This window comes from Anomaloglossus baeobatrachus, chromosome 6, assembly GCF_048569485.1.
Source record: "Anomaloglossus baeobatrachus isolate aAnoBae1 chromosome 6, aAnoBae1.hap1, whole genome shotgun sequence".
NCBI classification, from domain to species: Eukaryota; Metazoa; Chordata; class Amphibia; order Anura; family Aromobatidae; genus Anomaloglossus; species Anomaloglossus baeobatrachus.
The window spans coordinates 166,181,839-166,209,512 of record NC_134358.1 but is presented as its reverse complement, the minus strand read 5'-3'; the positions used below and the strand labels follow the sequence as shown (position 1 = coordinate 166,209,512).

Genomic DNA, 27,674 nt, shown 5'->3' with positions numbered 1-27,674 from the left:
AGCCAGCCGGGCGATACGCCGCTGGAACAACACTGACAGAGCCGAGACCTGTCCCTTGAGGGAATTGAGGGATAGTCCTAGCTGCAGACCGGACTGTAGAAAGGACAGGATGGTCGGCAAAGAAAAAGGCCAAGGGGCATGGCCGGAAGAAAGACACCAGGACAGGAAAATTCTCCAAGTCCTGTGATAGATTTTGGCCGAGGAAGACTTCCGAGCCCGAGTCATAGTGGAGATGACTTCAGGAGGAATGCCAGAAGTCGTCAAGATCCAGGACTCAAGAGCCACGCCGTCAATCTGAGAGCCGCAGAATTCTGGCGGAAAAACGGACCTTGTGAGAGAAGGTCTGGGCGGTCCGGGAGATGCCACGGCACCTCTACGGACAGATGGAGCAGGTCTGGGTACCAAGCTCGCCTGGGCCAGTCTGGAGCAATTAGGATGACCCGACGGCCCTCCATTCTGATCTTGCGCAGGACTCTGGGCAAGAGAGCTAGAGGGGGAAACACGTAAGACAGACGAAACTGGGACCAATCTTGAACCAGCGCGTCCGCTGCAAAGGCTTGAGGATCGTGGGAGCGAGCCACGTAAACCGGGACCTTGTTGTTGTGCTGGGATGCCATTAGATCCACTTCCGGAGTGCCCCACTTGCGGCAGATTGACCGAAACACTGCCGGATGCAGAGCCCACTCGCCGCTGTCCACGGTTTGACGGCTGAGATAATCTGCCTCCCAGTTTTCCACGCCTGGGATGTGGACTGCGGATATGGTGGACATGGAGTCCTCCGTCCACTGAAGGATGCGTTGAACCTCCAACATTGCCAGGCGGCTGCGTGTCCCGCCCTGGTGATTGATGTAGGCAACCGCTGTCGCGTTGTCTGACTGGACTCGAATGTGCTTGCCCGCCAACAGGTGGTGAAAGGCTAAGAGAGCTAGAAGCACAGCTCTGATTTCTAGCACATTGATCGAGAGGGCTGATTCGGACAGAGTCCAAGTGCCCTGCGCTCTGTGGTGGAGATATACTTCTCCCCAGCCGGATAGACTGGCATCCGTGGTGAGGATCACCCAGGACGGGGCCAGGAAGGAGAGTCCCTGAGACAGAGAGAGGGGCCGAAGCCACCACTGAAGGGAGCCCCTGGTCTGTGGCGACAGAGCCACTAACCTGTGCAAGGAGGAAGTCCGCTTGTCCCAACAGCGGAGAATGTCCAGCTGCAGAGGACGCAGATGGAACTGGGCAAAGGGAACCGCTTCCATTGACGCCACCATTTGACCCAGCACCTGCATTAGGTGCCTGATGGAATGACGGCGGGGCCTCAGCAAAGAGCGCACCGCCAGATGGAGGGACTGCTGTTTGACTAAGGGCAGCTTCACAAGTGCCGGCAGAGTCTCGAATTGCATCCCTAGGTACGTGAGCTTCTGGGTCGGAGTCAGAGTGGACTTGGGAAGATTGACATGCCACCCGAATTGGACTAGAGTGGCGAGAGTGAGCGAGACACTCCGCTGACAGTCTGCACTGGATGAAGCCTTGACTAGAAGGTCGTCCAGGTAAGGAATCACTGCCAACCCCTGGAGGTGCAGAACCGCAATCACTGCTGCCATGACCTTGGTGAATACTCGAGGGGCCATGGCTAACCCGAAGGGGAGAGCCACGAATTGGAAATGTTCCTCTCCGATTGCAAAACGTAGCCAACGCTGGTGTGAAACTGCAATTGGCACATGCAGATAGGCATCTCTGATGTCGATGGATGCCAGGAAATCTCCTTGGGTCATTGAGGCAATGACTGATCGCAGAGACTCCATGCGAAAATGCCGCACCTGAACATGCTTGTTGAAAAGCTTGAGATCCAGGATGGGCCGGATAGAACCGTCCTTTTTGGGAACTAGGAAGAGATTTGAGTAGAAACCTCTGAACCGTTCCCGGGCGGGAACCGGTACAATTACTCCGCTGGCCTGCAAGGATGCCACGGCCTGTGAGAAGGCGGCGGCCTTGGAGCAGGGGGGAGTTGACAGAAAAAATCTGTTTGGCGGGCTGGAAGAGAATTCTATCCTGTAGCCGTGGGAGATGATATCCCGCACCCACTGATCGGAGACGTGTTGAAACCACACGTCGCCAAAGTGGGAGAGCCTGCCACCGACCAAGGACGTTGCTGGCGCGGCCAGATAGTCAAGAGGAGGCTGCCTTAGTGGCAGCAGCTCCTGCGGACTTCTGAGGACGCGGCTTCGTGCGCCAGTTGGGTTTTTGGTCCTTCGCTGAGTTAGTGGACGAGGCCGAGGGCTTAGAGGACGACCAGTTGGAGGAACGAAAGGAACGAAACCTCGACTGGTTCCTGCCCTGGACAGGTTTCCTGGTTTTAGTTTGGGGCATGGAAGTACTCTTCCCGCCAGTAGCTTCCTTAATATTTCATCCAGTTCACCGAACAGCCTGGACCCAGCAAATGGGAGCCCAGCAAGGTACTTCTTTGAAGAAGCGTCTGCCTTCCACTCTCGAAGCCACAAGATCCTGCGGATAGCGAAGGAATTAGCCGAAGCCACCGCAGTGCGGTGAGAAGCCTCCAGCATGGCAGACATGGCATAGGATGAAAAGGCTGAAGCCTGTGAAGTTAAGGCAACCATTTCGGGCATAGAGTCCCTGGTGAGGGAATGCATCTCCTCTAGAGAAGCAGAGATGGCTTTGAGAGCCCACACTGCTGCAAAAGATGGGGAGAACGAGGCCCCTGCCGCCTCATATACAGATTTGGCGAGAAGGTCAACCTGGCGGTCAGTGGAATCCTTAAGTGAGGTGCCATCAGCCACTGATACAACTGTCCGGGCTGAGAGTCTAGACACCGGAGGGTCTACCTTTGGTGAATGAGCCCACTCCTTGACCACCTCTGGTGGAAAGGGAAAACTGTCATCAGAACTACGCTTTGGGAAGCGTTTGTCAGGACAGGCCCTGGGCTTGGACACAGTGGCCTGAAAACTGGAGTGGTTAAAGAACACACTCCTTGTTCTCTTAGGCAAGGTTAACTGGTGCTTTTCTGCCAGAGAGGGTTGCTCCTCTGGTACTGGCGGATTGAGGTCCAGTACAGAATTAATGGACGCAATCAAATCACTAACATCTGCGTCACTTTCGGACAGATCAATGGGGCACATGGAGGTAGCGTCCGAGCCCCCAGTAAAGGCATCCTCCTCGTCCTGCGAGTCAGCTCGTGAATCAGAGCCACGGGACGGGGAAGGAGAGGGAGCCCTGCGCCTCCTTTTAGGAGGACGGGGTCTGGGACCAGATGAAGAATCCTCTGTGAGCTCCGCTGAGAGAGCCCTAGCAGCAGAGGCGCCCTGTGAAGGGGGCTGATGCATGGTCAGCAAAGTCCGGGACAGCTGTCCCATGGAGTCGGCAAAAGACTGGGAGATTGACCTAGAGAAGGATTCTACCCAAGCCGGGGGTTCAGCCACCGGAGCCGGAGCAGCCGGAGGGACCACTGTGGGTGCGATACCAGGCTGAGGCATTGCCAGGTTAGAGCAGGCATCACAATATGGATATGTGCTCGGTTCAGGCAGCACGAGCTTACATGCAGTGCATATTTAGTACAGCCTTGCTCCTTGTGTGAGACATGCTGCTGAAGTGGGGGCTCTGAGCCAGAATGACCCCCAGAGAGTATATAAGCAGGTCCACAACCGGAGGTTGTGGCTTACCAGACCGTTTGTGTGCCCTCCAGATCCCACAGCCCGGACCCCCAGAGAGATGCTGCAGCCAGCGTCGATCGCTGTGAGAACGCTGGTAAAATGGTGCCGGAGCGAGGAGAGGGGGCGGGGCCTACTCTGAGAGCGGGAACTGGAGGGCCAAGGAGATTTACAGGGGAGGGAACATTTCCTCAGAGAGGAGTGTCCCTCCCCTGTGCCGAACGGCCGCTGGGCGGAGCCGCACTGTCCCTCTGCATGATTGACATGCAGGGGCAGTGAAACCGAAACTAGGCCTCAGGCGAAGCCGGGGCCTAAATTTAACGATGCGACCGGCGCGCAGGCACCATCGGCGCGGTTCTCAGGCGAAAACCAGAGAACCGGCCGGAAATGTCAGAATAGATACATAGCCCACTCTCCCCAACAATAAAGTACAAGGGACCCCCCGAAAATAACGTCTCAGATACTTAGCTTGTGAGACGCAGGGTTTCAAGTCCCTGGGGATGAGTGCTCCGTCCGGCAGGATCCTGAAGGGCAGCGGATGGAGACCGGTCTCCTGCAAGGCAGGGAGAACCGTGCTGGCTCCCACTTCAAGCCAGAGCCCAGGAGGGATGGTGAAGGAGCGCGGCATGTAAGGCTCCAGCCCTGAAATGAACCTTAACAACACCGCCGACACAGTGGGGTGAGAAGGGACATGCCGGGAGTCCAGGCTTGGACCCGCTTTTCTTCAAACTCTTTCCAAAAATCAAAAATCAGATGAGAATGCATGTGTGGATGTATGCCTCCTGAACACAAAGAAATGAACTGGCTAGATTTGGTTATCCCGGGGGTGTATATGCTCAGAGGGAAGAGCTACACTTTTTAGTGTAGTACTTTGTGTGTCCTCCGGAGGCAGAAGCTATACACCCCAATGTCTGGGTCTCCCATAGGAACGATAAAGAAAACGGTACCAGGAGCTTCATGGCATTGGTTTACAGGGTTGAGCAGCTACATATAAGCCTTACGTCATCAAACACAATGCCAAGTGTCAGATGGAGCTTTGTCAAATAGGCATATTTAGGGGAGTTTGGCGTCAGATGGAGCGGAGTCAGATATATTTGGGTAAGATTGGTGTCAGATGGAGCTGCGTCAAACAGATATATCTGGGTGAGACTGGTATGGAGGAACTCAACTGGCAGCAGAGCCCTGACCTCAACCCCATCCAACACCTTTGGGACTAAGGCTGCTTTCACACTACGTTTTTTTTAACATGCGTCATGAACATTTAACGCAAAAACGGATCCAGTGCAAATGCGTTTTAATTTCAATGCATTTGCAATGGACTCGCGTCAACATGCGTTCACATGCGTTTGTGGGTGTTATAGTGAGGATCCAGTGACTTGCAGTTTTTTAACTTTTTTTCAAAAACGTTACTTGTAGCGTTTTTGAGCTGCGTCCAAATACAGTTTTTCACTGGATCCTGACTATACTGCATGTGAACGCTGGCATGCTGATTGACAGGATCCTGCTTGCTCTACTGAACATGCCCAGAAACCAGCCTGGCGTGATCAGTCTCTCTCTCCCCTTTCCTCTCTCCCCCGCGTGAGAGCGGCGGACGCTCGTAACCAAGGTAAATATCGGGTAACCAAGCAAAGCGCTTCGCTTAGTTACCTGATGTTTACCTTGGTTACCAACGTCTGCAGCTGTCAGATGCCGGCTCCCAGTCTACTATCACGTTCAGTTCCCCTCACTCCCGATCACATGACTTCAATGCCCGCCCATAAACTTCAAGTGGCAGGATCCTGCAAAATAACACATGCGTTTTTCTTTGTAAAAACAGGATCCACTTTTACAGCAAAAAAACGTTCATGACGCATGTTAAAAAAACGTAGTGTGAAAGTAGCCTTACCAGAATAGCGATTGTGAGCCCGGCCCTCTCCTCCAACATCAGTATCTAACCTCACAAATCCTCTTCTAGATAAATGGGGAAAAATCTCACAGACACTCCAAAGTCTAGTAGAAAACCTTCCCCGAAAATTGGATGCTGTTATATCTGGAAATAGGGACTACCTCCATACCAATTGCTATGGATTTAGGTCCTGTAGGTATAATGAGGAGGTACCCGAATAACTTTGTCCACATAGTGTAATTTGCTATGTTAATGTAACATCGGTTCCAATGTCTTCAGAACTATTTTATGACTAATGTACCACGTAACCTGCAGCCAAGTAACCACGTTACTCTTTACCTTGTAGATCACCAATAAGTTCCGATCCTTGATTCCGGTCCCTCCGCTCAGAGTCTAAGGCCGCCTGTTGTTGAAAAAAATCCTTTTCCACTTGTAATTTGGCACTTTCCAATAAGCGACACCTCTCCTGTAATTCCCGATTAAGTGTTTCTAATTGTGAAATGGTCTTGCTCATCTCATTTTGACTTTTCCTCAGCCTCGCAGCGGTGTCTGACTCCGTTCTTAAGATGTCATTGGCTTCTTCCAACTAAGAATGAAAGAATTTTCACAAGTTCAATAAGCCATATCCATCATTTTATAAAGGAGTGAATCTGAAAATCAATATCTAATAAACTTGCACCTAGAAAGGTTTGGCAATCCATCACAAATCTAGTGCCGAATAAATATGGTGAAAAAGAAAGGAATTTTGTTTACTTACCGTAAATTCCTTTTCTTCTAGCTCCTATTGGGAGACCCAGACAATTGGGGTGTATAGCTTCTGCCTCCGGAGGCCACACAAAGTATTACACTTAAAAGTGTAAACTCCTCCCCTCTGCCTATACACCCCCCCGTGCATCACGGGCTCCTCAGTTTTGGTGCAAAAGCAGGAAGGAGGAAACTTATAAATTTGTCTAAGGTAAATTCAATCCGAAGGATGTTCGGAGAACTGAAACCATGAACCAAAAGAAACGATTCAACATGAACAACATGTGTACACAAAAGAACAAACAGCCCGAAGGGAACAGGGGCGGGTGCTGGGTCTCCCAATAGGAGCTAGAAGAAAAGGAATTTACGGTAAGTAAACAAAATTCCCTTCTTCTTTGTCGCTCCATTGGGAGACCCAGACAATTGGGACGTCCAAAAGCAGTCCCTGGGTGGGTAAAAGAATACCTCGATAAAGAGCCGAAGGCGACCCCCTCTTACAGGTGGGCAACCGCCGCCTGAAGGACTCGCCTACCTAGGATGGCATCTGCCGAAGCGTAGGTATGCACCTGATAGTGTTTCGTGAAAGTGTGCAGACTCGACCAGGTAGCCGCCTGACACACCTGCTGAGCCGTAGCCTGGTGCCGCAATGCCCAGGACGCACCCACGGCTCTGGTAGAATGGGCTTTCAGCCCTGAAGGAAGCGGAAGCCCAGAAGAACGGTAGGCTTCAAGAATTGGTTCCTTGATCCACCGAGCCAAGGTTGATTTGGAAGCCTGCGACCCTTTACGCTGGCCAGCGACAAGAACAAAGAGCGCGTCCGAGCGGCGCAGGGGCGCCGTACGAGAAATGTAGAGTCTGAGTGCTGTCACAAGATCTAACAAGTGCAAATCCTTTTCACATTGGTGAACTGGATGATGGCAAAAAGAAGGTAAGGAGATATCCTGATTGAGATGAAAAGGGGATACCACCTTAGGGAGAAATTCCGGAACCGGACGCAGAACCACCTTGTCCTGGTGAAAAACCAGGAAGGGGGCTTTGCATGACAGTGCAGCTAGCTCAGACACTCTGCGAAGTGATGTGACTGCCACTAGGAAAACCACCTTCTGCGAAAGGCGTGAAAGAGAAATATCCCTCATTGGCTCGAAAGGTGGTTTCTGAAGGGCCATTAGCACCCTGTTCAGATCCCAGGGTTCTAGCGGACGCTTGTAAGGAGGGACTATGTGGCAAACCCCCTGCAGGAACGTGCGTACCTGCGGAAGCCTGGCTAGACGCTTTTGAAAAAACACAGAGAGCGCCGAGACTTGGACCTTAAGAGAGCCGAGAGACAAACCCTTTTCCATTCCGGATTGAAGGAAGGATAGAAAAGTGGGCAAGGCAAATGGCCAGGGAGTAAAACCCTGATCAGAGCACCAGGATAAGAAGATCCTCCACGTCCTGTGGTAGATCTTGGCGGACGTTGGTTTCCTGGCCTGTCTCATAGTGGCAATGACCTCTTGAGATAACCCTGAAGACGCTAGGATCCAGGACTCAATGGCCACACAGTCAGGTTGAGGGCCGCAGAATTCAGATGGAAAAATGGCCCTTGAGACAGCAAGTCTGGTCGGTCTGGTAGTGCCCACAGTTGACCCACCGTGAGATGCCACAGATCCGGGTACCACGACCTCCTCGGCCAGTCTGGGGCGATGAGGATGGCGCGGCGGCAGTCGGACCTGATCTTGCGTAACACTCTGGGCAGCAGTGCCAGAGGAGGAAACACATAAGGCAGTCAAAACTGCGACCAATCCTGAACTAATGCGTCTGCCGCCAGAGCTTTGTGATCTTGAGACCGTGCCATGAATGCCGGGACCTTGTTGTTGTGCCGGGACGCCATTAGGTCGACGTCCGGCTTCCCCCAGCGGCAACAGATCTCTTGAAACACGTCCGGGTGAAGAGACCATTCCCCTGCGTCCATGCCCTGGCGACTGAGAAAGTCTGCTTCCCAGTTTTCTACGCCCGGGATGTGAACTGCGGAGATGGTGGAGGCTGTTGCTTCCACCCACAGCAGAATCCGCCGAACTTCCTGGAAGGCTTGCCGACTGCGTGTGCCGCCTTGGTGGTTGATGTATGCCACCGCCGTGGCGTTGTCCGACTGAATTCGGATCTGCCTGCCTTCCAGCCACGGCTGGAACGCTTTTAGGGCTAGATACACTGCCCTTATCTCCAGAACATTGATCTGAAGGGAGGACTCTGGCTGAGTCCAGGTACCCTGAGCCCTGTGGTGGAGGAAGACCGCTCCCCACCCTGACAGACTCGCGTCCGTCGTGACCACAGCTCAGGTTGGGGGCAGGAATGATTTCCCCTTCGACAAAGAAGTGGGGAGAAGCCACCACTGAAGGGAGGCCTTGGCTGCCCGAGAAAGGGGGACGTTCCTGTCGAGGGACGTCGACTTCCTGTCCCATTTGCGGAGAATGTCCCATTGAAGTGGACGCAGATGAAACTGCGCAAATGGAACTGCCTCCATTGCTGCCACCATCTTCCCTAGGAAGTGCATGAGGCGCCTCAAGGGGTGCGACTGGGCTCGAAGGAGAGATTGCACCCCTGTCCGTAGTGAACGCTGTTTGTCCAGCGGAAGTTTCACTATCGCTGAGAGAGTATGAAACTCCATCCAGAGATATGTCAGCGATTGGGTCGGTGTCAATTTTGACTTTGGGAAATTGATGATCCACCCGAATCTCTGGAGAGTCTCCAGAGCAATGTTCAGGCTGTGTTGGCATGCCACCCGAGAGGGGGCCTTGACAAGAAGATCATCTAAGTAAGGGATCACCGAGTGTCCCTGAGAGTGTAGGACTGCTACCACTGTTGCCATGACCTTGGTGAAGACCCGTGGGGCTGTCGCCAGGCCGAAAGGCAGTGCCACGAACTGAAGGTATTCGTCCCCGATGGCGAAACGCAGGAAGCGCTGATGCTCTGGTGCAATCGGCACGTGGAGATAAGCATCCCTGATGTCGATTGATGCTAGGAAGTCTCCTTGGGACATCGAGGCGATGACGGAGCGGAGAGATTCCATCCGGAACCGCCTGGTTTTCACGTGTCTGTTGAGCAGTTTGAGGTCCAGAACGGGACGGAAAAATCCGTCCTTTTTTGGCACCACAAACAAGTTGGAGTAAAAACCGTGGCCCCATTGCTGAAGGGGGACAGGGATCACCACTCCTTCTGCCTTCAGAGTGCTCACCGCCTGAAGAAGAGCATCGGCTCGCTCGGGGGGCGGAGATGTTCTGAAGAAACGAGTCGGAGGACGAGAGCTGAACTCTATCCTGTAACCGTGAGAGAGAATGTCTCTCACCCATCGGTCTTGGACATGTGGCAACCAGGCGTCGCAAAAGCGGGAGAGCCTGCCACCGACCGAGGATGCGGTTTGGGGAGACCGAAAGTCATGAGGAGGCCGCCTTGGTAGCGGTTCCTCCGGCGGTCTTTTTAGGACGTGACTTAGACCCCCATGAATCAGAGTTCCTCTGACCCTTCTGTGGCCTGTTGGACGAGGAGAATTGAGACCTGGCTGAGGGCCGAAAAGACCGAAACCTCGATTGTACCTTCCGTTGTTGAGGTCTGTTTGGTTTGGACTGGGGTAAGGACGAGTCCTTTCCCTTGGATTGTTTAATGATTTCATCCAATTGCTCGCCAAACAGGCGGTCGCCAGAAAATGGCAAACCGGTTAAGAACTTTTTGGAAGCAGAATCTGCCTTCCATTCACGTAGCCACATGGCCCTGCGGACTGCCACTGAATTGGCGGATGCTACCGCCGTACGGCTCGCAGAGTCCAGGACAGCATTCATGGCGTAGGACACAAACGCCGACGCCTGCGAGGTTAAGGACACAACCTGCGGAGTAGAGGCACGTGTGACTGCATTAATCTCAGACTGACAAGCTGAGATAGCTTGGAGTGCCCATACGGCTGCGAATGCCGGAGCAAAGGACGCGCCTATAGCTTCATAGATGGATTTCACCAGGAGCTCCATCTGCCTGTCAGTGGCATCCTTGAGTGATGAGCCATCTGCCACCGCAACTATGGATCTAGCCGCCAGTCTAGAGACTGGAGGATCCACCTTGGGACACTGAGCCCAACCCTTGACTACGTCAGGGGGGAAGGGATAACGTGTGTCATTAAGGCGCTTAGTAAAGCGCTTATCCGGAAAAGCTCGGTGTTTCTGGACTGTATCTCTGAAGTTGGAGTGATCAAGAAACGCACTCCGTGTACGTTTGGGAAACCTACCGTAAATTGGAATTTCTCCTGCTGAGAAGCTGACTCCTCAATCGGAGGAGCTGGAGGAGAAAGTTCTAACACCTGATTGATGGACGCTATAAGGTCGTTTACTATGGCGTCCCCTTCAGGTGTATCAAGGTTGAGAGCGGCGTCAGGATCAGAGCCCTGATCTGCCACCTCCGCTTCATCCTCCAGAGAGTCCTCATTCCGAGACCCTGAGCAGTGTGATGAAGTTGAGGGAAGTTCCCAGCGAGCCCGCTTAGCCGGTCTGGGACTGCGGTCCGTGTCGGAGTCCTCACCGTGGGACCTATGAGTCGCCCCAGGAGCACTTTGCTGCGCCGACCGAGGGGGGTCTGAGAGCAATGATTCAACAGTGCCCGGGGCCTGTGTTACCGGTCTGGACTGCAAAGCTTCTAGTATCTTAGCAGACCATCTATCCATAGACTCAGAAAGTTTGTCAGCGAATACTGCAAACTCTGTCCCTGTCACCTGGACAGTGGCAGCAGGTGGTTCCACCTGGGCCGAGGGTCCCACCGGTGGCTGAGGCTCCGGCTGAGTGAGTGTCACAGGGGCCGAGCATTGCACACAATGAGGGTAGGTGGAACCTGCAGGTAGCATAGCCGCACATGAGGTACAGGTTGCAAAATAGGCCTGTGCCTTGGCACCCTTGCTTTTTGCGGACGACATGCTGTTGTCTCCTCTTAGAGCAATCAGTGAGGGTATATAGCCAAAAGCAAATAGTGCGGCCGTACAGAGTAAATGTATACAATATAAGCATATAAATATACACTTCGGCACCCAGGGGGGCCAGCACCTAGTAACAGGTGCGGCTTACCGACCGCCCTCAGCGGTTGTGTGACCACCAGATTCCCTGCCTGGGCCTCCCAGAGCTGTGGAGCTCGGTGTTGTCTCCCTTCTGAAGTTCTCCAGCGTCAGAGGTGCTGATAGGAATGGCTGCCAGCGTTCTGAGAGGAGGAGGGAGCCGTGGGCGTGCCTCAGAAAGTGCGGGAATCTGGTGCCTCACGGTGCTCAGTGAGGGGGGAGGAGGATACTAAGTATGCTCCAGCCCTCAGCGCTGACGTCCAGTGCAGCGTCCCGCCCTTACCCCTGACTGGCAGGCCCGGGGGCGGGAGTATGCGGTACTAGGCCGCAAAAGCCGGGGACTAAAGTTATAAGCGCGGCCGGCAAACAAGCGCGGTCAGCGCGGTAGTCCCGGCGCACAAACACACCCAGCAGCTGCTGCAGCGTCCATTACACAGGCGCTCTATGCGCCGTCCCCAAGGGGACACAGAGTACCTCAGAGGAGCAGGGCCTGTCCCTGACGATACCCGGTCTCCTGTCCAGCAGATTCCCCCAGGGGCTGCGGAGGGAGCACGGTCCCAGTGCATGGTGACCGGTTAGGATCCCACTTCACTCAGAGCCCCTAAGGGATGGGGAAGGAAAACAGCATGTGGCTCCAGCCTTTGTACCCGCAATGGGTACCTCAACCTTAACAGCACCGCCGACCAGAGTGGGGTGAGAAGGGAGCATGCCGGGGGCCCTGTTATGGGCCCTCTTTTCTTCCATCCGATATAGTCAGCAGCTGCTGCTGACTAAATTGTGGAGCTTGCGTGCATGTGTGCCTCCTTCAACACAAAGCATAAAAACTGAGGAGCCCGTGATGCACTGGGGGGTGTATAGGCAGAGGGGAGGGGTTACACTTTTAAGTGTAATACTTTGTGTGGCCTCCGAGGCAGAAGCTATACACCCCAATTGTCTGGGTCTCCCAATGGAGCGACAAAGAAATAAATATATTTATATAGCGATTTTATATAGTGACAAGTATGGGGCATGGGGCACTTCAAGGGGTTTTCCTCTTTTAGAAAAGTGGTCTCCAAACAATCAGATATTTGCCAAGATAAAACAACAACATAACTCTCCTCTGTTCCTGCACCGGCTCCCAGATGCTGCTTCAGTCTCTGTGCTTTTCCTGCAGAAGTGACATCACATCTACAGTGCACATTACCACTGCAGCCAATCACTCAGCTCAGCAGCTCAGCTATGCTGACGGTATGACCTGTCTCGCTCAATGATTGACTGCAGCGGTGATGTGCGCTGTAGTTGTGATGTCACTGCTGCAGTGAAAACTCAGGACTGGAGCAGCAGAGGAGAGCCTGTGCTAGCCCCTGGGGGGTATATGTGCTTGGATTTTAACCATCATCTGATTGTTTTGGGAACACTTACAGTAAAAAACCCTTTTCAAATCCCAAGGCTCTATGGAAAGCTAGAAGAGTTTCTCAGATTCTATCAGTCTTAGCAGCCAAAAGATATGTGGAAAAAGAAAATAAAGTGAATGCTGGGAATCCAGATGATATCAGGAATTACTTACTTGCTTTTGTAACTGTGCAATTTTCTCATTTGTTATCTGAGAATTCTGACTGATTTTCCGCAAATCTTCCAATTGGTCTTTTAAGGTGGATACTGTGAAAAGATTGGGTAAACAAGTATAAACACGCATCCAATTCTGATTGTTACTTTCATTTAATTTTAAACCAATGCTAATTAAAGGGATTCTCTGAATGATATAAAAAAAAAAGATGAAAAATGGGCACCATCACATATTTCAAGCAGCAGTCTAAGGCTGGGGCCACACGGGAACTACTGCGACGCTTCGATGAGACTCGGCTCGCGCTGGCAGCACAGCAGGAGCCGAGTGTCATGCGAGCGTGCCTGCGTCTGAGGTCCGACCCTGCGAGCGGACCTCAGCTGCGGGGGGCGGGCCAACGATGCGGAGGGGTGGACCAGCACTGCAGAGGGGCGGGCCGGCACGGAGGAGCGGAGGGAGTGATTTCTCTCCCTCTCTTCTCTGTAGCCGGCTATTGCGATTCTCGCTCTGCACTAGCGGGTACATCGGTGTATAGCGAGTGCAGTGCGATTTTTCTCTCGCCCCATTCACTAGAATAGGTGCGAGAGAAAAGGGACTCACCTTACAGTTGCAGCATGCAATTGTTTTCTCGGTCTGATTAGGGCTGAGAAAATAATCGCTCATGTGTGCTGACACACAGGCTAGAATTGGTCCGAGGGGAATGCGATGTTTTATCGCACTCCACTCGCACCGATTTTTTTCGCTGTGTGGCTTAGGCCTTAAAGAAACAAAAACACACAACTTTAAACATGTGCCTCCACTGTCTGAGGAGCAGCATAAGTGATCTGCTCCCTCTGCCGTTAAGCAGGGCTGTAGCACTTCAGTCCGGTCTCCTTCTCAGTAAGGCTATATTCACACTTCCGTTGTTTTGCTTCCGTCGCAATCCGTCACCTTGAGGAATTACGGTATCCTGTAAAATATTTTGCAGGAATCCATTTTTTCCCCATAGACTTCTATTAGCGACGGATTGTAACTGATGGCCTTGCGTTGCATCCGCGGCTTGACGGATCAGTCGTTTACTGACTGACCGTCAGGCGGGAGCAATGCTGCATGTTACGTTTTTTTGAGCGGCAAAAGAAGGGAATTTTGTTTACTTACCGTAAATTCCTTTTCTTCTAGCTCCAATTGGGAGACCCAGACAATTGGGTGTATAGGCTATGCCTCCGGAGGCCGCACAAAGTATTACACTTAAAAGTGTTAAGCCCCTCCCCTTCTGCCTATACACCCCCCGTGCTCCCACGGGCTCCTCAGTTTTGGTGCAAAAGCAAGAAGGAGGAAAAAGAATTATAAACTGGTTTAAAGTAACTTCAATCCGAAGGAATATCGGAGAACTGAAACCATTCAACATGAACAACATGTGTACACAAAAAAACAGGGGCGGGCGCTGGGTCTCCCAATTGGAGCTAGAAGAAAAGGAATTTACGGTAAGTAAACAAAATTCCCTTCTTCTTTGTCGCTCCATTGGGAGACCCAGACAATTGGGACGTCCAAAAGCAGTCCCTGGGTGGGTAAAATAATACCTCGTAAGAGAGCCGTAAAACGGCCTCTTCCTACAGGTGGGCAACCGCCGCCTGAAGGACTCGTCTACCTAGGCTGGCATCCGCCGAAGCATAGGTATGCACCTGATAGTGTTTCGTGAAAGTGTGCAGGCTCGACCAGGTAGCCGCCTGACACACCTGCTGAGCCGTAGCCTGGTGCCTCAAAGCCCAGGACGCGCCCACGGCTCTGGTAGAATGGGCCTTCAGCCCTGAGGGAACCGGAAGCCCAGCCGAACGGTAAGCTTCGAGAATTGGCTCCTTGATCCACCGAGCCAAGGTCGATTTGGAAGCCTGTGACCCTTTACGCTGGCCAGCGACAAGGACAAAGAGTGCATCCGAGCGGCGCAGGGGCGCCGTACGAGAAATGTAGAGTCTGAGTGCTCTCACCAGATCTAACAAGTGCAAATCCTTTTCACATTGGTGAACTGGATGAGGACAAAAAGAAGGTAAGGAGATATCCTGATTGAGATGAAAGGGGGATACCACCTTAGGGAGAAATTCCGGAACCGGACGCAGAACCACCTTGTCCTGGTGAAAAACCAGGAAAGGGGCTTTGCATGACAGCGCTGCTAGCTCAGACACTCTCCGAAGTGAAGTGACTGCTACTAGAAAAACCACTTTCTGCGAAAGGCGTGAGAGAGAAATATCTCTCATTGGCTCGAATGGTGGTTTCTGAAGAACCAGCAGCACCCTGTTCAGATCCCAGGGTTCTAACGGCCGCTTGTAAGGAGGAACGATGTGACAAACCCCCTGCAGGAACGTGCGTACCTGTGGAAGTCTGGCTAGGCGCTTCTGGAAAAACACAGAGAGCGCTGAGACTTGTCCCTTAAGGGAGCCGAGCGACAAACCCTTTTCCAGTCCAGATTGAAGGAAGGACAGAAAAGTGGGCAAGGCAAAAGGCCAGGGAGAAAAACCCTGAGCAGAGCACCACGACAGGAAAATTTTCCACGTCCTGTGGTAGATCTTGGCGGACGTTGGTTTCCTAGCCTGTCTCATAGTGGCAATGACGTCTTGAGATAACCCTGAAGACGCTAGGATCCAGGACTCAATGGCCACACAGTCAGGTTGAGGGCCGCAGAATTCAGATGGAAAAACGGCCCTTGAGATAGCAAGTCTGGTCGGTCTGGTAGTGCCCACGGTTGGCCGACCATGAGATGCCACAGATCCGGGTACCACGACCGCCTCGGCCAGTCTGGAGCGACGAGGATGACGCGGCGGCAGTCGGCCCTGATCTTGCGTAACACTCTGGGCAACAGTGCCAGCGGAGGAAACACATAAGGGAGCTGAAACTGCGACCAATCCTGAACTAAGGCGTCTGCCGCCAGAGCTCTGGGATCTTGAGACCGTGCCATGAACGTCGGTACCTTGTTGTTGTGCCGGGACGCCATGAGGTCGACGTCCAGCAGCCCCCAGCGGCAACAGATCTCCTGAAACACGTCCGGGTGAAGGGACCATTCCCCTGCGTCCATGCCCTGGCGACTGAGATAATCTGCTTCCCAGTTTTCCACGCCTGGAATGTGAACTGCAGAGATGGTGGAGGCCGTGGCTTCCACCCACATCAAAATCTGCCCGACTTCCTGGAAGGCTTGCCGACTGCGTGTGCCGCCTTGGTGGTTGATGTATGCCACCGCTGTGGAATTGTCCGACTGAATTCTGATCTGCTTGCCTTCCAGCCACTGCTGGAACGCTTTCAGGGCAAGATACACTGCCCGTATTTCCAGAACATTGATCTGAAGCGAGGCCTCTTGCTGGGTCCACGTACCCTGAGCCCTGTGGTGGAGAAAAACCGCTCCCCACCCTGACAGACTCGCGTCCGTCGTGACCACCTCCCAGGATGGGGGTAGGAAGGATTTCCCCTTCGATAATGAAGTGGGAAGAAGCCACCACCGAAGGGAAGCTTTGGTCGCCTGAGAGAGGGAGACGTTCCTGTCGAGGGACGTCGGCTTCCTGTCCCATTTGCGTAGGATGTCCCATTGAAGAGGACGCAGGTGAAACTGCGCGAAAGGAACTGCCTCCATTGCTGCCACCATCTTCCCCAGGAAGTGCATGAGGCGCCTCAAGGGGTGTGACTGGCCTTGAAGGAGAGATTGTACCCCTGTCTGTAGTGACCGCTGCTTGATCAGCGGAAGCTTCACTATCGCTGAGAGGGTATGAAACTCCATGCAAGAAGCGCTGGTGCTCTGGAGCAATCGGTACGTGGAGATAAGCATCTTTGATATCGATCGATGCAAGGAAATCTCCTTGGGACATTGAGGCGATGACGGAGCGGAGGGATTCCATCCGGAACCGCCTGGTCTTTACGTGTTTGTTGAGAAGTTTCAGGTCCAGGACAGGACAGAAAGACCCGTCCTTCTTTGGGACCACAAACAAGTTGGAGTAAAAACCGTGGCCCTGTTGCTGAAGAGGAACAGGGACCACCACTCCTTCTGCCTTCAGAGTGCCCAGCGCCTGCAGAAGAGCCTCGGCTCGCTCGGGAGGCGGGGATGACCTGAAGAATCGAGTCGGGGGACGAGAGGTGAACTCTATCTTGTAACCGTGAGACAGAATGTCTCTCACCCAACGGTCTTTTACCCGTGGCAGCCAGGCGTCGCAAAAGCGGGAGAGCCTGCCACCGACCGAAGATGCGAAGTGAGGAGGCCGAAAGTCATGAGGAAGCCGCTTTGGTAGCGGCACCTCCGGTGGCCTTTTTAGGACGTGACTTAGACCGCCATGCGTCAGAGTTCCTTTGATCTTTCTGAGGCCTTTTGGACGAGGAGAATTGGGACCTGCCCGCGCCCCGAAAGGACCGAAACCTCGACTGCCCCTTCCTCTGTTGGGGTATGTTCGGTTTGGGCTGGGGTAAGGATGTATCCTTTCCCTTGGATTGTTTGATGATTTCATCCAAACGCTCGCCAAACAATCGGTCGCCAGAAATTGGCAAACTGGTTAAGCGCTTTTTGGAAACAGAATCTGCCTTCCATTCCCATAGCCACAAGGCCCTGCGGAGTACCACCGAATTGGCGGCTGCAACCGCCGTACGGCTCGCAGAGTCCAGGACAGCATTAATAGCGTAAGACGCAAATGCCGACGTCTGAGTGGTTATGGACGCCACCTGTGGCGCGGACGTGCGTGTGGCTGCGTCAATTTGCGCTTGACCTGCTGAGATAGCTTGTAGCGCCCATACGGCTGCGAACGCTGGGGCAAAAGAAGCGCCGATAGCTTCATAGATGGATTTCAACCAGAGCTCCATCTGACTGTCAGTGGCATCTTTGATGTCAGAACCCTCAGCCTGGGATCCATGAGATACCCCGGGAGGACATTGTTGGTCCAGCTGAGGTGGGCCAGGGAACAAAGATTCAACAGAGTCCCTGTGCTGAGATACCGGCCTGGACTGCAAGGCTTCTAGTATCTTAGCCATAGTCTCAGAGAGTTTTGCAAACTCCGTCCCCGTCACCTGAACAGTGTTAGCAGGTGGCTCCCCCTGGGCCCCTCTTAGCAGAGGCTCCGGCTGAGTAAGTGCCACAGGGGCCGAACAGTGCACACAATGAGGGTCAGTGGAACCTGCCGGTAGCGGGGGTCGTACATGCGGCGCAGGCAACATAATAAGCCTGTGTTTTGGCACCCCTGCCTTTCGTGGGCGCCATGCTATTATCTTCCCTGAGTAACACAATAGGGTATATAGCCAGAAATCAACTGTGCACCATACAGTGTAAAACATATATACCATAAACATATAATGTTACACTACTGCACAATGGGGCTAGCACCACAGGTGCTGCTTACCACCCGCCTAAAGCGGTTGTGAGGCCACCAGAGTCCCTGCCTGGGTCTCCCAGACTTTGTCCCCCTCTGCTGCGTCCGAGGAGCTGACAGGAATGGCTGCCGGCGTCCTGAGGAGAGGAGGGAGCCGTGGGCGTGACCCAGAAAGTGCGGGAACTGGTGCCCGCACTGTGCACAGTGAGGGGGGTGGAGTATGCAAAGCATGCTCCAGCCCTCAGTGCTGCTCGTTCTGTGCAGCGTCCCGCCCTTCCCCTGCCTGTCAGGGCTGTGGGCGGGAGGAAAGGAAACTAGGCCGCAAAAAGCCGGGGACTCTAGTAATAAACGCGGCCGCCGTAAAAGCGCGGCCGGCGTGAAAGTCCCCGGCGCACTACAAGTCCCAGCCGCGCCGCAGTGTTTCCATGGCCGCGGCGGTCAGTGCGGCAGTCCCTATACATAAACACACTCAGCAACGCTGAGTGTGTAATGGCACATATTAACCCGGTCAGCGCCGTGGTCCCCGGTGCACTAGCACACCCAGCAAAGCTGGAGTGTTGCTGTGCGCGGTCCCCACCGGGATACAGAGTACCTCCAAGTAGCAGGGCCATGTCCCTGAACGATACCCGGCTCCTATCCAGCAGGCTCCACAGGAGTTGTGGATGAAGCGCGGTCTCAGTGCCTGGAGACCGATAGGATCCCACTTCCACCAGAGCCCTAAGGGGGATGGGGAAGGAAAAACAGCATGTGGGCTCCAGCCTCCGTACCCGCAATGGATACCTCAACCTTACAACACCACCGACAAGAGTGGGGTGAGAAGGGAGCATGCTGGGGGCTCTATATGGGCCCACTTTTCTTCCATCCGACATGGTCAGCAGCTGCTGCTGACCAATCTGTGGAGCTGTGCGTGCGTGTCTGACCTCCTTCGCACAAAGCAAAAAACTGAGGAGCCCGTGGGAGCACGGGGGGTGTATAGGCAGAAGGGGAGGGGCTTAACACTTTTAAGTGTAATACTTTGTGCGGCCTCCGGAGGCATAGCCTATACACCCAATTGTCTGGGTCTCCCAATGGAGCGACAAAGAAAAACGGACTTCGCAATTGTCCATCGCCATCTGTCACAAGCTATAATGTATGTCTATGGTGCTGGATTCCGTCATGCTCTACTGATGAACAGAATCCTGTGAAATAACATCCGTTGCGTCAGTTGACATCTCAAAAACGACGGACCTGATGAAAGCAAAACAACGGAAATGTGAACACATAGCCTAAGTCTCTGTGCACTCTTGTAAAGCTGTCAGACTGACTCGGAGGAACGGGTTTAAAAACATAATTTTGGCTTTTTTTTTGCCACTACACAGTTTACTGATCAGGTTGATTTTATATTTTCATAGATCGGGCATTTCTGAATGTGGCGATACCAATTGTGTGTATATTTTTTCATTTTTTTAAACCCTTTAATTTTCAAATGGGGCAAATGGGGGGGGGGGTGATTTGAAGTTTTAGATTTTATTTATTTTACTAGTCCCCCTAGGGGGCTATAATCATCAGCAGTCTAAACGCTGATTCATTTTTGTAGATCAGAGCTGCACAGCTCAGATTACCAGAAATGCCCGGGCTTTTGTAACAGTCAGCGTTCTGCCAGCTGTTATAGGAAGTGAGTCATAATAGCGACAGGAGTCATCACATGACCCTGTGCTACCATGGCACCAATCGGCTCCCCGTGATCACGCCACGGGACTTCTGGTGGAGGTGGGTAAGTGTGCGTCTCCCGCTCCGGTCATTTAAATCGAGCTGTCACATTTTGGGGGTTAACAGGAGCGGGTGCGAGGCACACATGTCAGCTGTTCAAATCAGCCGACATGTGCGGGTATCGCCACTGGCTCACCGCAGCAGCCGGTGGGGATTTCCCCTTCATGATTTAGGCCAAAGCGGTACGTGCTTGGTCCTGAAGGAGTTAAATATCCGTCACTCATTTAAGCAATTGACAGACTACTATATCAGATGCTATAATTGGCAGTGTCTGGGAGGCAGGGGAGGGGTGAAGGCACATGCCCTCTGAGAAGTTGTAAGGAGACGTCCAGTTGGACTGCAAGCAGAGATTTCACATACTGCTCTCTCCACAAGAAACAAGTGTGAACAAGGAAAATAGCATCAGAATCAGGGGAGTTCAGGGATTACTACAACATACACAACTCAATTTATTTGAACAAGTGACACATCCTTTTTAATAGTGATGGGCGAATAGTGAAATATTCAGGTTGGGATTATTCATACTGAATACTTCGTTATTCGTGACGAATACTGGATTAGTACAAAATGAATGGAATTTTGTTTACTTACCGTAAATTCCTTTTCTTCTAGCTCCTATTGGGAGACCCAGACAATTGGGTGTATAGCTTCCGCCTCCGGAGGCCACACAAAGTATTACACTTAAAAGTGTAAACCCCTCCCCTCTGCCTATACACCCTCCCGTGCATCACGGGCTCCTCAGTTTTGGTGCAAAAGCAGGAAGGAGAAAACTTATAAATTGGTCTAGGGTAAATGCAATCTGAAGGATGTTCGGAGAACTGAAAACCATGAACCAAAAGAACAATTCAACATGAACAAAATGTGTACACAAAAAAAAACAACCAGCCCGAAGGGCACAGGGGCAGGTGCTGGGTCTCCCAATAGGAGCTAGAAGAAAAGGAATTTACGGTAAGTAAACAAAATTCCCTTCTTTGTCGCTCCATTGGGAGACCCAGACAATTGGGACGTCCAAGAGCAGTCCCTGGGTGGGTAAAAGAATACCTCAATAAAAAGAGCCGAAAAAAACGGCCCCCTCTTACAGGTGGGCAACCGCCGCCTGAAGGACTCGCCTACCTAGACTGGCGTCTCAAGTGCATACCTATGCTTCGGCATAGTGTTTCGTGAAAGTGTGCAGACTAGACCACGTAGCTGCCTGACACACCTACTGAGCCATAGCCCGGTGCCGCAATGCCCAGGACGCACCCACGGCTCTGGTAGAATGGGCTTTCAGCCCTGAAGGAAGCGGAAGCCCAGAAGAACGGTAGGCTTCGAGAATCGGTTCCTTGATCCACCGAGCCAAGGTTGACTTGGAAGCCTGCGAGCCCTTACGCTGGCCAGCGACAAGGACAAAGAGCGCATCTGAACGACGCAGGGGCGCCGTGCGAGACACGTAGAGCCGGAGTGCTCTCACAAGATCCAAAGAGTGCAAATCCTTTTCACACTGGTGAATTGGATTAGGGCAAAATGAAGGCAAGGAGATATCCTGATTGAGATGAAAAGGGGATACCACCTTAGGGAGAAATTCCGGGACCGGACGCAGAACCACCTTATCCTGGTGAAACACCAGGAAGGGGGCTTTGCATGACAGCGCTGCTAGCTCAGACACTCTCCGAAGTGATGTGACTGCCACTAGGAAGGCCACCTTCTGCGAAAGACGTGTTAGAGAGACATCCCGCAGCGGCTCGAAAGGTGGTTTCTGAAGAGCCGTTAGCACCCTGTTAAGATCCCAGGGTTCCAGCGGACGCTTGTAAGGTGGGACTATGTGGCAAACTCCCTGCAGGAACGTGCGGACCTGCGGAAGCCTGGCTAGGCGCTTTTGAACAAACACGGAGAGCGCCGATACTTGGCCCTTGAGAGAGCCAAGTGACAAACCCTTGTCCATTCCGGATTGAAGGAATGAAAGAAAAGTGGGTAAGGCAAACGGCCATGGAGTAAAACCGTTATTAGCGCACCAGGATAGGAAGATTTGCCAAGACCTATAATAGATCTTGGCGGACGTAGGCTTCCTGGCCTGTCTCATGGTGGCAATGACATCCTGAGATAACCCTGAAGACGCTAGGAGCCAGGACTCAATGGCCACACAGTCAGGTTGAAAGCCACAGAATTCAGATGGAAAAACGGGCCTTGTGACAGCAAGTCTGGGCGGTCTGGAAGCTCCCACGGTTGACCCACCGTGAGATGCCACAGATCCGGGTACCACGACCGCCTCGGCCAGTCTGGAGCGACGAGAATGGCGCGACGGCAGTCGGACCTCATCTTGCGTAACACTCTGGGCAGTATCGCCAGAGGAGGAAACACATAAGGCAGAAACTGCGACCAATCCTGAACTTACGCGTCCGCCGCCAGAGCTCTGTGATCCTGAGACCGTGCCATGAATGCCGGGACTTTGTTGTTGTGCCGTGACGCCATGAGATCGACGTCCGGCATTCCCCAGCGGCGACAGATCTCTCGAAACACGTCTGGGTGCAGAGACCATTCCCCCGCGTCCATGCCCTGACGACTGAGAAAATCTGCTTCCCAGTTTTCTACGCCCGGGATGTGAACTGCGGAGATGGTGGAAGCTGTGGCTTCCACCCACTGCAGAATCCGTCGGACTTCCTGGAAGGCTTGACGACTGCGAGTGCCGCCTTGGTGGTTGATGTATGCGACGGCAGTGGCGTTGTCCGACTGGATACGGATCTGCCTGCCCTCCAGCCACCGTTGAAAAGCCAATAGGGCTAGATACACTGCCCTTATCTCCAGAATATTGATCTGAAGGGATGACTATCGGAGTCCAGGTTCCCTGAGCCCTGTGGTGGAGAAAATCCGCTCCCCACCCTGACAGGCTCGCGTCCGTGGTGACCACAGCCCAGGTTGGGGGTAGGAAGGATTTTCCCTGCGACAGAGAGTTGGGAAGGAGCCACCACTGAAGTGACGTCTTGGTTGCAAGGGAAAGAGAGACGTTCCTGTCGAGGGAAGCCGAACTCCTGTCCCATTTGCGGAGAATGTCCCATTGGAGTGGCCGAAGATGGAATTGCGCGAACGGGACTGCCTCTATAGCTGCCATTATCTTCCCCAGGAAGTGCATGAGGCGCCTTAAGGGGTGTGACTGACTCCGAAGAAGGGATTGCACCCCTGCCTGCAGAGAAAGCTGTTTGTCTCTCGGAAGCTTGACTAACGCTTGCTGGGTATGAAACTCCATCCCAAGGTACGTCAGTGATTGGGTCGGTGTCAACTTGGATTTCGGGAAGTTGATGATCCACCCGAACCGCTGGAGAGTCGCCAGAGCGACAGATAGACTTTGTTGACACGCCACCCGAGACGGGGCCCTGACTAGGAGATCGTCCAAGTAGGGAATCACTGAGTGGCCCTGAGAAAGCAGGACCGCCACAACGGATGCCATGACTTTGGTGAAAACCCGTGGTGCTGTCGCCAAGCCGAAAGGCAATGCCACGAACTGGAGGTGTTCGTCCCCGATGGCGAAACGCAGGAAACGTTGATGCTCGGGTGCAATCGGTACATGGAGATAAGCATCCTTGATGTCGATCGATGCTAGGAAGTCTCCTTGTGACATCGAGGCGATGACCGAGCGGAGAGATTCCATCCGGAACCGTCTGGTTCTCACATGTCTGTTGAGCAGCTTGAGGTCCAGAATGGGACGGAATGACCCGTCCTTTTTTGGCACCACGAACAAGTTGGAGTAAAATCCGCGACCACGTTCCTGAAGGGGAACGGGGATCACCACTCCTTCCATCTTTAGAGCGGCTACCGCCTGAAAAAATGCGTCGGCCTGAGTGGGGGGCGGAGAGGTTCTGAAGAAGCGAGCCGCAGGACGAGAGCTGAACTCTATCCTGTAACCATGAGACAGAATGTCTCTCACCCATCGGTCTTGAACATGTGGCCACCAGGCGTCGCCAAAGCGGGAGAGCCTGCCACCGACCGAGGATGCGGTCAGGGGAGGCCGAGAGTCATGAGGAAGCAGTCTTGGAGGCAGTGCCTCCTGCGGCCTTTTGTGGGCGAGACTTGGATCGCCACGCATAGGAGTTCCTCTGGCCTTTCTCCGGCCTGTTGGACGAAGAGGATTGGGACTTGGCGGAGGGACGAAAGGACCGAAATCTCGATTGAACCTTTCTCTGTTGAGGTCTTAGGTTTGGCCTGGGGTAAGGAGGAATCCTTTCCTTTAGATTCCTTAATAATCTCATTCAATCGTTCGCCAAACAAACGGTCGCCAGAAAACGGCAAACCGGTTAAGAACCTCTTGGAAGCCGAATCTGCCTTCCATTCGCGCAGCCACATGGCCCTGCGGACTGCCACAGAGTTAGTGGATGCTACAGCTGTACGGCTAGCAGAGTCCAGGACGGCGTTCATGGCGTAGGATGAAAAGGCCGACGCCTGAGAGGTCAAAGACGCCACTTGCGGAGCAGAATTACGTGTGACAGCATTAATCTCAGTCAGACAAGCCGAGATAGCTTGGAGTGCCCACACGGCTGCAAAGGCCGGGGCAAAAGACGCGCCCGTGGCCTCATAGATGGACTTCACCAGGAGCTCAATCTGTCTGTCAGTGGCATCTTTTAGCGATGAGCCATCTGCAACCGACACCACGGATCTAGCCGCCAATCTTGAGACTGGAGGATCCACCTTGGGACAGTGAGCCCAACCCTTAACGACTTCAGATGGGAAGGGGTAACGCGTGTCAGTGAGGCGCTTAGTAAAGCGCTTGTCCGGGACCGCTCTGGGCTTCTGGACAGCGTCCCTAAAGTTAGAGTGATAAAGAAGGGAATTTTGTTACTTACCGTAAATTCCTTTTCTTCTAGCTCCTATTGGGAGACCCAGACGATTGGGTGTATAGCACTGCCTCCGGAGGCCACACAAAGCAATTACACTAAAAAGTGTAAGGCCCCTACCCCTTCTGGCTATACACCCCCAGTGGGATCACTGGCTCACCAGTTTTAGTGCAAAAGCAAGAAGGAGGAAAGCCAATAACTGGTTTAAACAAATTCACTCCGAAGTAACGTCGGAGAACTGAAAAACCATTCAACATGAACAACATGTGTACCCGAAAAACCACCAAAAATCCCGAAGGACAACAGGGCGGGTGCTGGGTCTCCCAATAGGAGCTAGAAGAAAAGGAATTTACGGTAAGTAACAAAATTCCCTTCTTCTTCGGCGCTCCATTGGGAGACCCAGACGATTGGGACGTCCAAAAGCTGTCCCTGGGTGGGTAAAGAAATACCTCATGTTAGAGCTGCAAAGACAGCCCTCCCCTACGGGGAGGCAACTGCCGCCTGCAGGACTCTTCTACCTAGGCTGGCGTCCGCCGAAGCATAGGTATGCACCTGATAATGTTTGGTGAAAGTGTGCAGACTCGACCAGGTAGCTGCCTGGCACACCTGTTGAGCCGTAGCCTGGTGTCGTAATGCCCAGGACGCACCCACGGCTCTGGTAGAATGGGCCTTCAGCCCTGATGGAACCGGAAGCCCAGCAGAACGGTAGGCTTCAAGAATTGGTTCTTTGATCCATCGAGCCAGGGTGGCTTTGGAAGCCTGCGACCCCTTGCGCTGGCCAGCGACAAGGACAAAGAGTGCATCAGAGCGGCGCAGGGGCGCCGTGCGGGAAATGTAGATTCTGAGTGCTCACACCAGATCTAACAAATGTAAATCCTTTTCATACCGGTGAACCGGATGAGGACAAAAAGAAGGTAAGGAGATATCCTGATTAATATGAAACGAGGATACTACCTTAGGGAGAAACTCCTGAATGGGGCGCAGCACTACCTTGTCCTGGTGGACCACCAGGAAGGGAGCCTTGGATGACAGCGCTGCTAGCTCAGACACTCTCCGAAGAGACGTGATCGCTACCAGAAAGGCCACTTTCCGTGATAGTCGAGAGAGTGAAACATCCGTCAGAGACTCGAAAGGCGGCTTCTGGAGAGCAACTAGTACCCTGTTCAGATTCCATGGATCTAACGGCCGCTCGTACGGGGGGACGATATGACCAAACCCCCTGCAGGAACGTGCGTACCTGCGGACGTCGTGCTAGACGCTTCTGAAAAAAACACCAATAGCGCCGAGACTTGCCCTTTAAGGGAGCCGAGCGACAAGCCCTTTTCCAACCCAGATTGCAGGAAGGAAAGAAAAGTAGGCCATGCCAATGGCCAGGGGGACACTCCTTGTACAGAGCACCAGTAAAAGAAAATCTTCCACTTCCGTGGTAGATCTTAGCAGACGTGGGCTTCATAGCCTGTCTCATGGTGGCAACGACCCCGTGGGATAATCCTGAGGACACTAGGATCTAGGACGCAATGGCCACACAGTAGGTTCAGGGCCGTAGAATTCAGATGGAAAAAACGGCCCTTGGGACAGTAAGTCTGGCCGGTCTGGTAGTGCCCACGGTTGACCGACCGTGAGATGCCTGTCGCCAGAGCTCTTTGATCGTCATGAAAACCGGGACCAAGCTGTTGTGCCGATTCGTGAAACCCGTCCGGGTGCAGAGACCATTCTCCTGCGTCCACGCCCTGGTGACTGAGGAAGTCTGCTTCCCAGTTTTCTATGCCCGGGATGTGAACTGCGGATATGGTGTAAGCTCTGTCTTCCACCCCTAGCAGAATCCGGCGGACTTCCTGGGAGGCTCGCCGACTGCGTAGTCCGCCTTGGTGGTTGATGTATGCCACCGCTGTGGATTGTCCGACTGAATTCGGATCTGTTTGCCTTCCAGCCACTGTAGGAAGTCTTGCAGGGCCATATGCACTGCCCAGAGCTCCAGACAATTGATCTGAAGAGTGGACTCCTCTGAAGAGAGTCCTTGATCGGCTGAGAAAGGGGGACGTTCCTGTGTAGGGACATAGACTTCCCCTCCCATTAGCGAAGAATGTTCTATTGAAGTGGACGCAGATGAAACTGCGTGAAAGGGACTGCCTCTGGATGAGGTGTCTCCTTGAAGGAGAGACTGCACCCCCGTCTGTAGTGACCGCTGTTTGTCCAGTGGAAGCTTCACCATCGCTGAGAGAGTGTGAAACCCCAAGCTAAGATATGCCAGCGATTGGGTTTAACTTTGAAAAGTTGAGGACCCACCCGAAACTCTGGGAAGTCTCCAGCGCCATGTTCAGGCTGTGTTGGCATGCCTCTTAAAAGAGTGCCTTGACAAGTAGATGGTCTAAGTAAGGGATCACAGGGTGACCCTGAGAGTGCGGGAGTGGTCCCACTGCTGCCATGAACTTGGTGAAAACCCGTGGGGCTGTCGCCAGACCGAAGGGTAGGGCTACGAACCAAAGATGCTCGTCTTCAATAACGAACCGTAGCAAACGCCGGTGCTCTGGAGCAATCGGCACGTGGAGAAAAGCATCCTGATGTCTATTGATGCTAGGAAATCTCCTTGAGACATTGAGGCAATGACGGAGCGGAGGGATTCCATCCGGAACCGCCTGGTTTTCACGTGCTTGTTGAGCAGTTTAAGGTCCAGAACGGAACGGAAGGAGTCGTCCTATTTTGTCACCCCGACCAGATCGGAGTAAAAAGTGTCTCTTGTTCCTGAGGAGGAACCGGGATTACGACTCCTACTGCCTGCAGAAGAGCCTCGGCTCGGCCCGGTGAGGAAGTTTTTGCGACAAACTGTCTCTCACCCACCGGCCATTGACCTGTGGCAGTGAAATGTCGCTAAAGCGGGGGAGTCTGCCACCGACCGCGGACGCGGAGAGAGAGGGCTGAAAGTCATG

At 53.2% G+C, this 27,674-nt stretch overlaps 1 protein-coding gene across 3 annotated transcripts in view; it reads right to left on the bottom strand.

Annotated features, from left to right (window-relative positions):
- Positions 1–27,674, bottom strand: part of ROCK1 (Rho associated coiled-coil containing protein kinase 1) — a 287,747-nt gene that overhangs the window by 117,800 nt on the left and 142,273 nt on the right. For all 3 annotated transcript variants that reach the window (XR_012724294.1, XM_075314471.1, XM_075314473.1), the window contains exons 15-16: positions 12,891–12,982; positions 5,878–6,124 (exon numbers count right to left, since the gene is read on the bottom strand). Coding sequence is in view for 2 of the 3 variants with exons in the window: in XM_075314471.1 (XP_075170586.1) it covers positions 5,878–6,124; positions 12,891–12,982 (339 nt within the window). In the remaining variant the exon portion in view is untranslated. The remainder of the gene's footprint in view (positions 1–5,877; positions 6,125–12,890; positions 12,983–27,674) is intronic.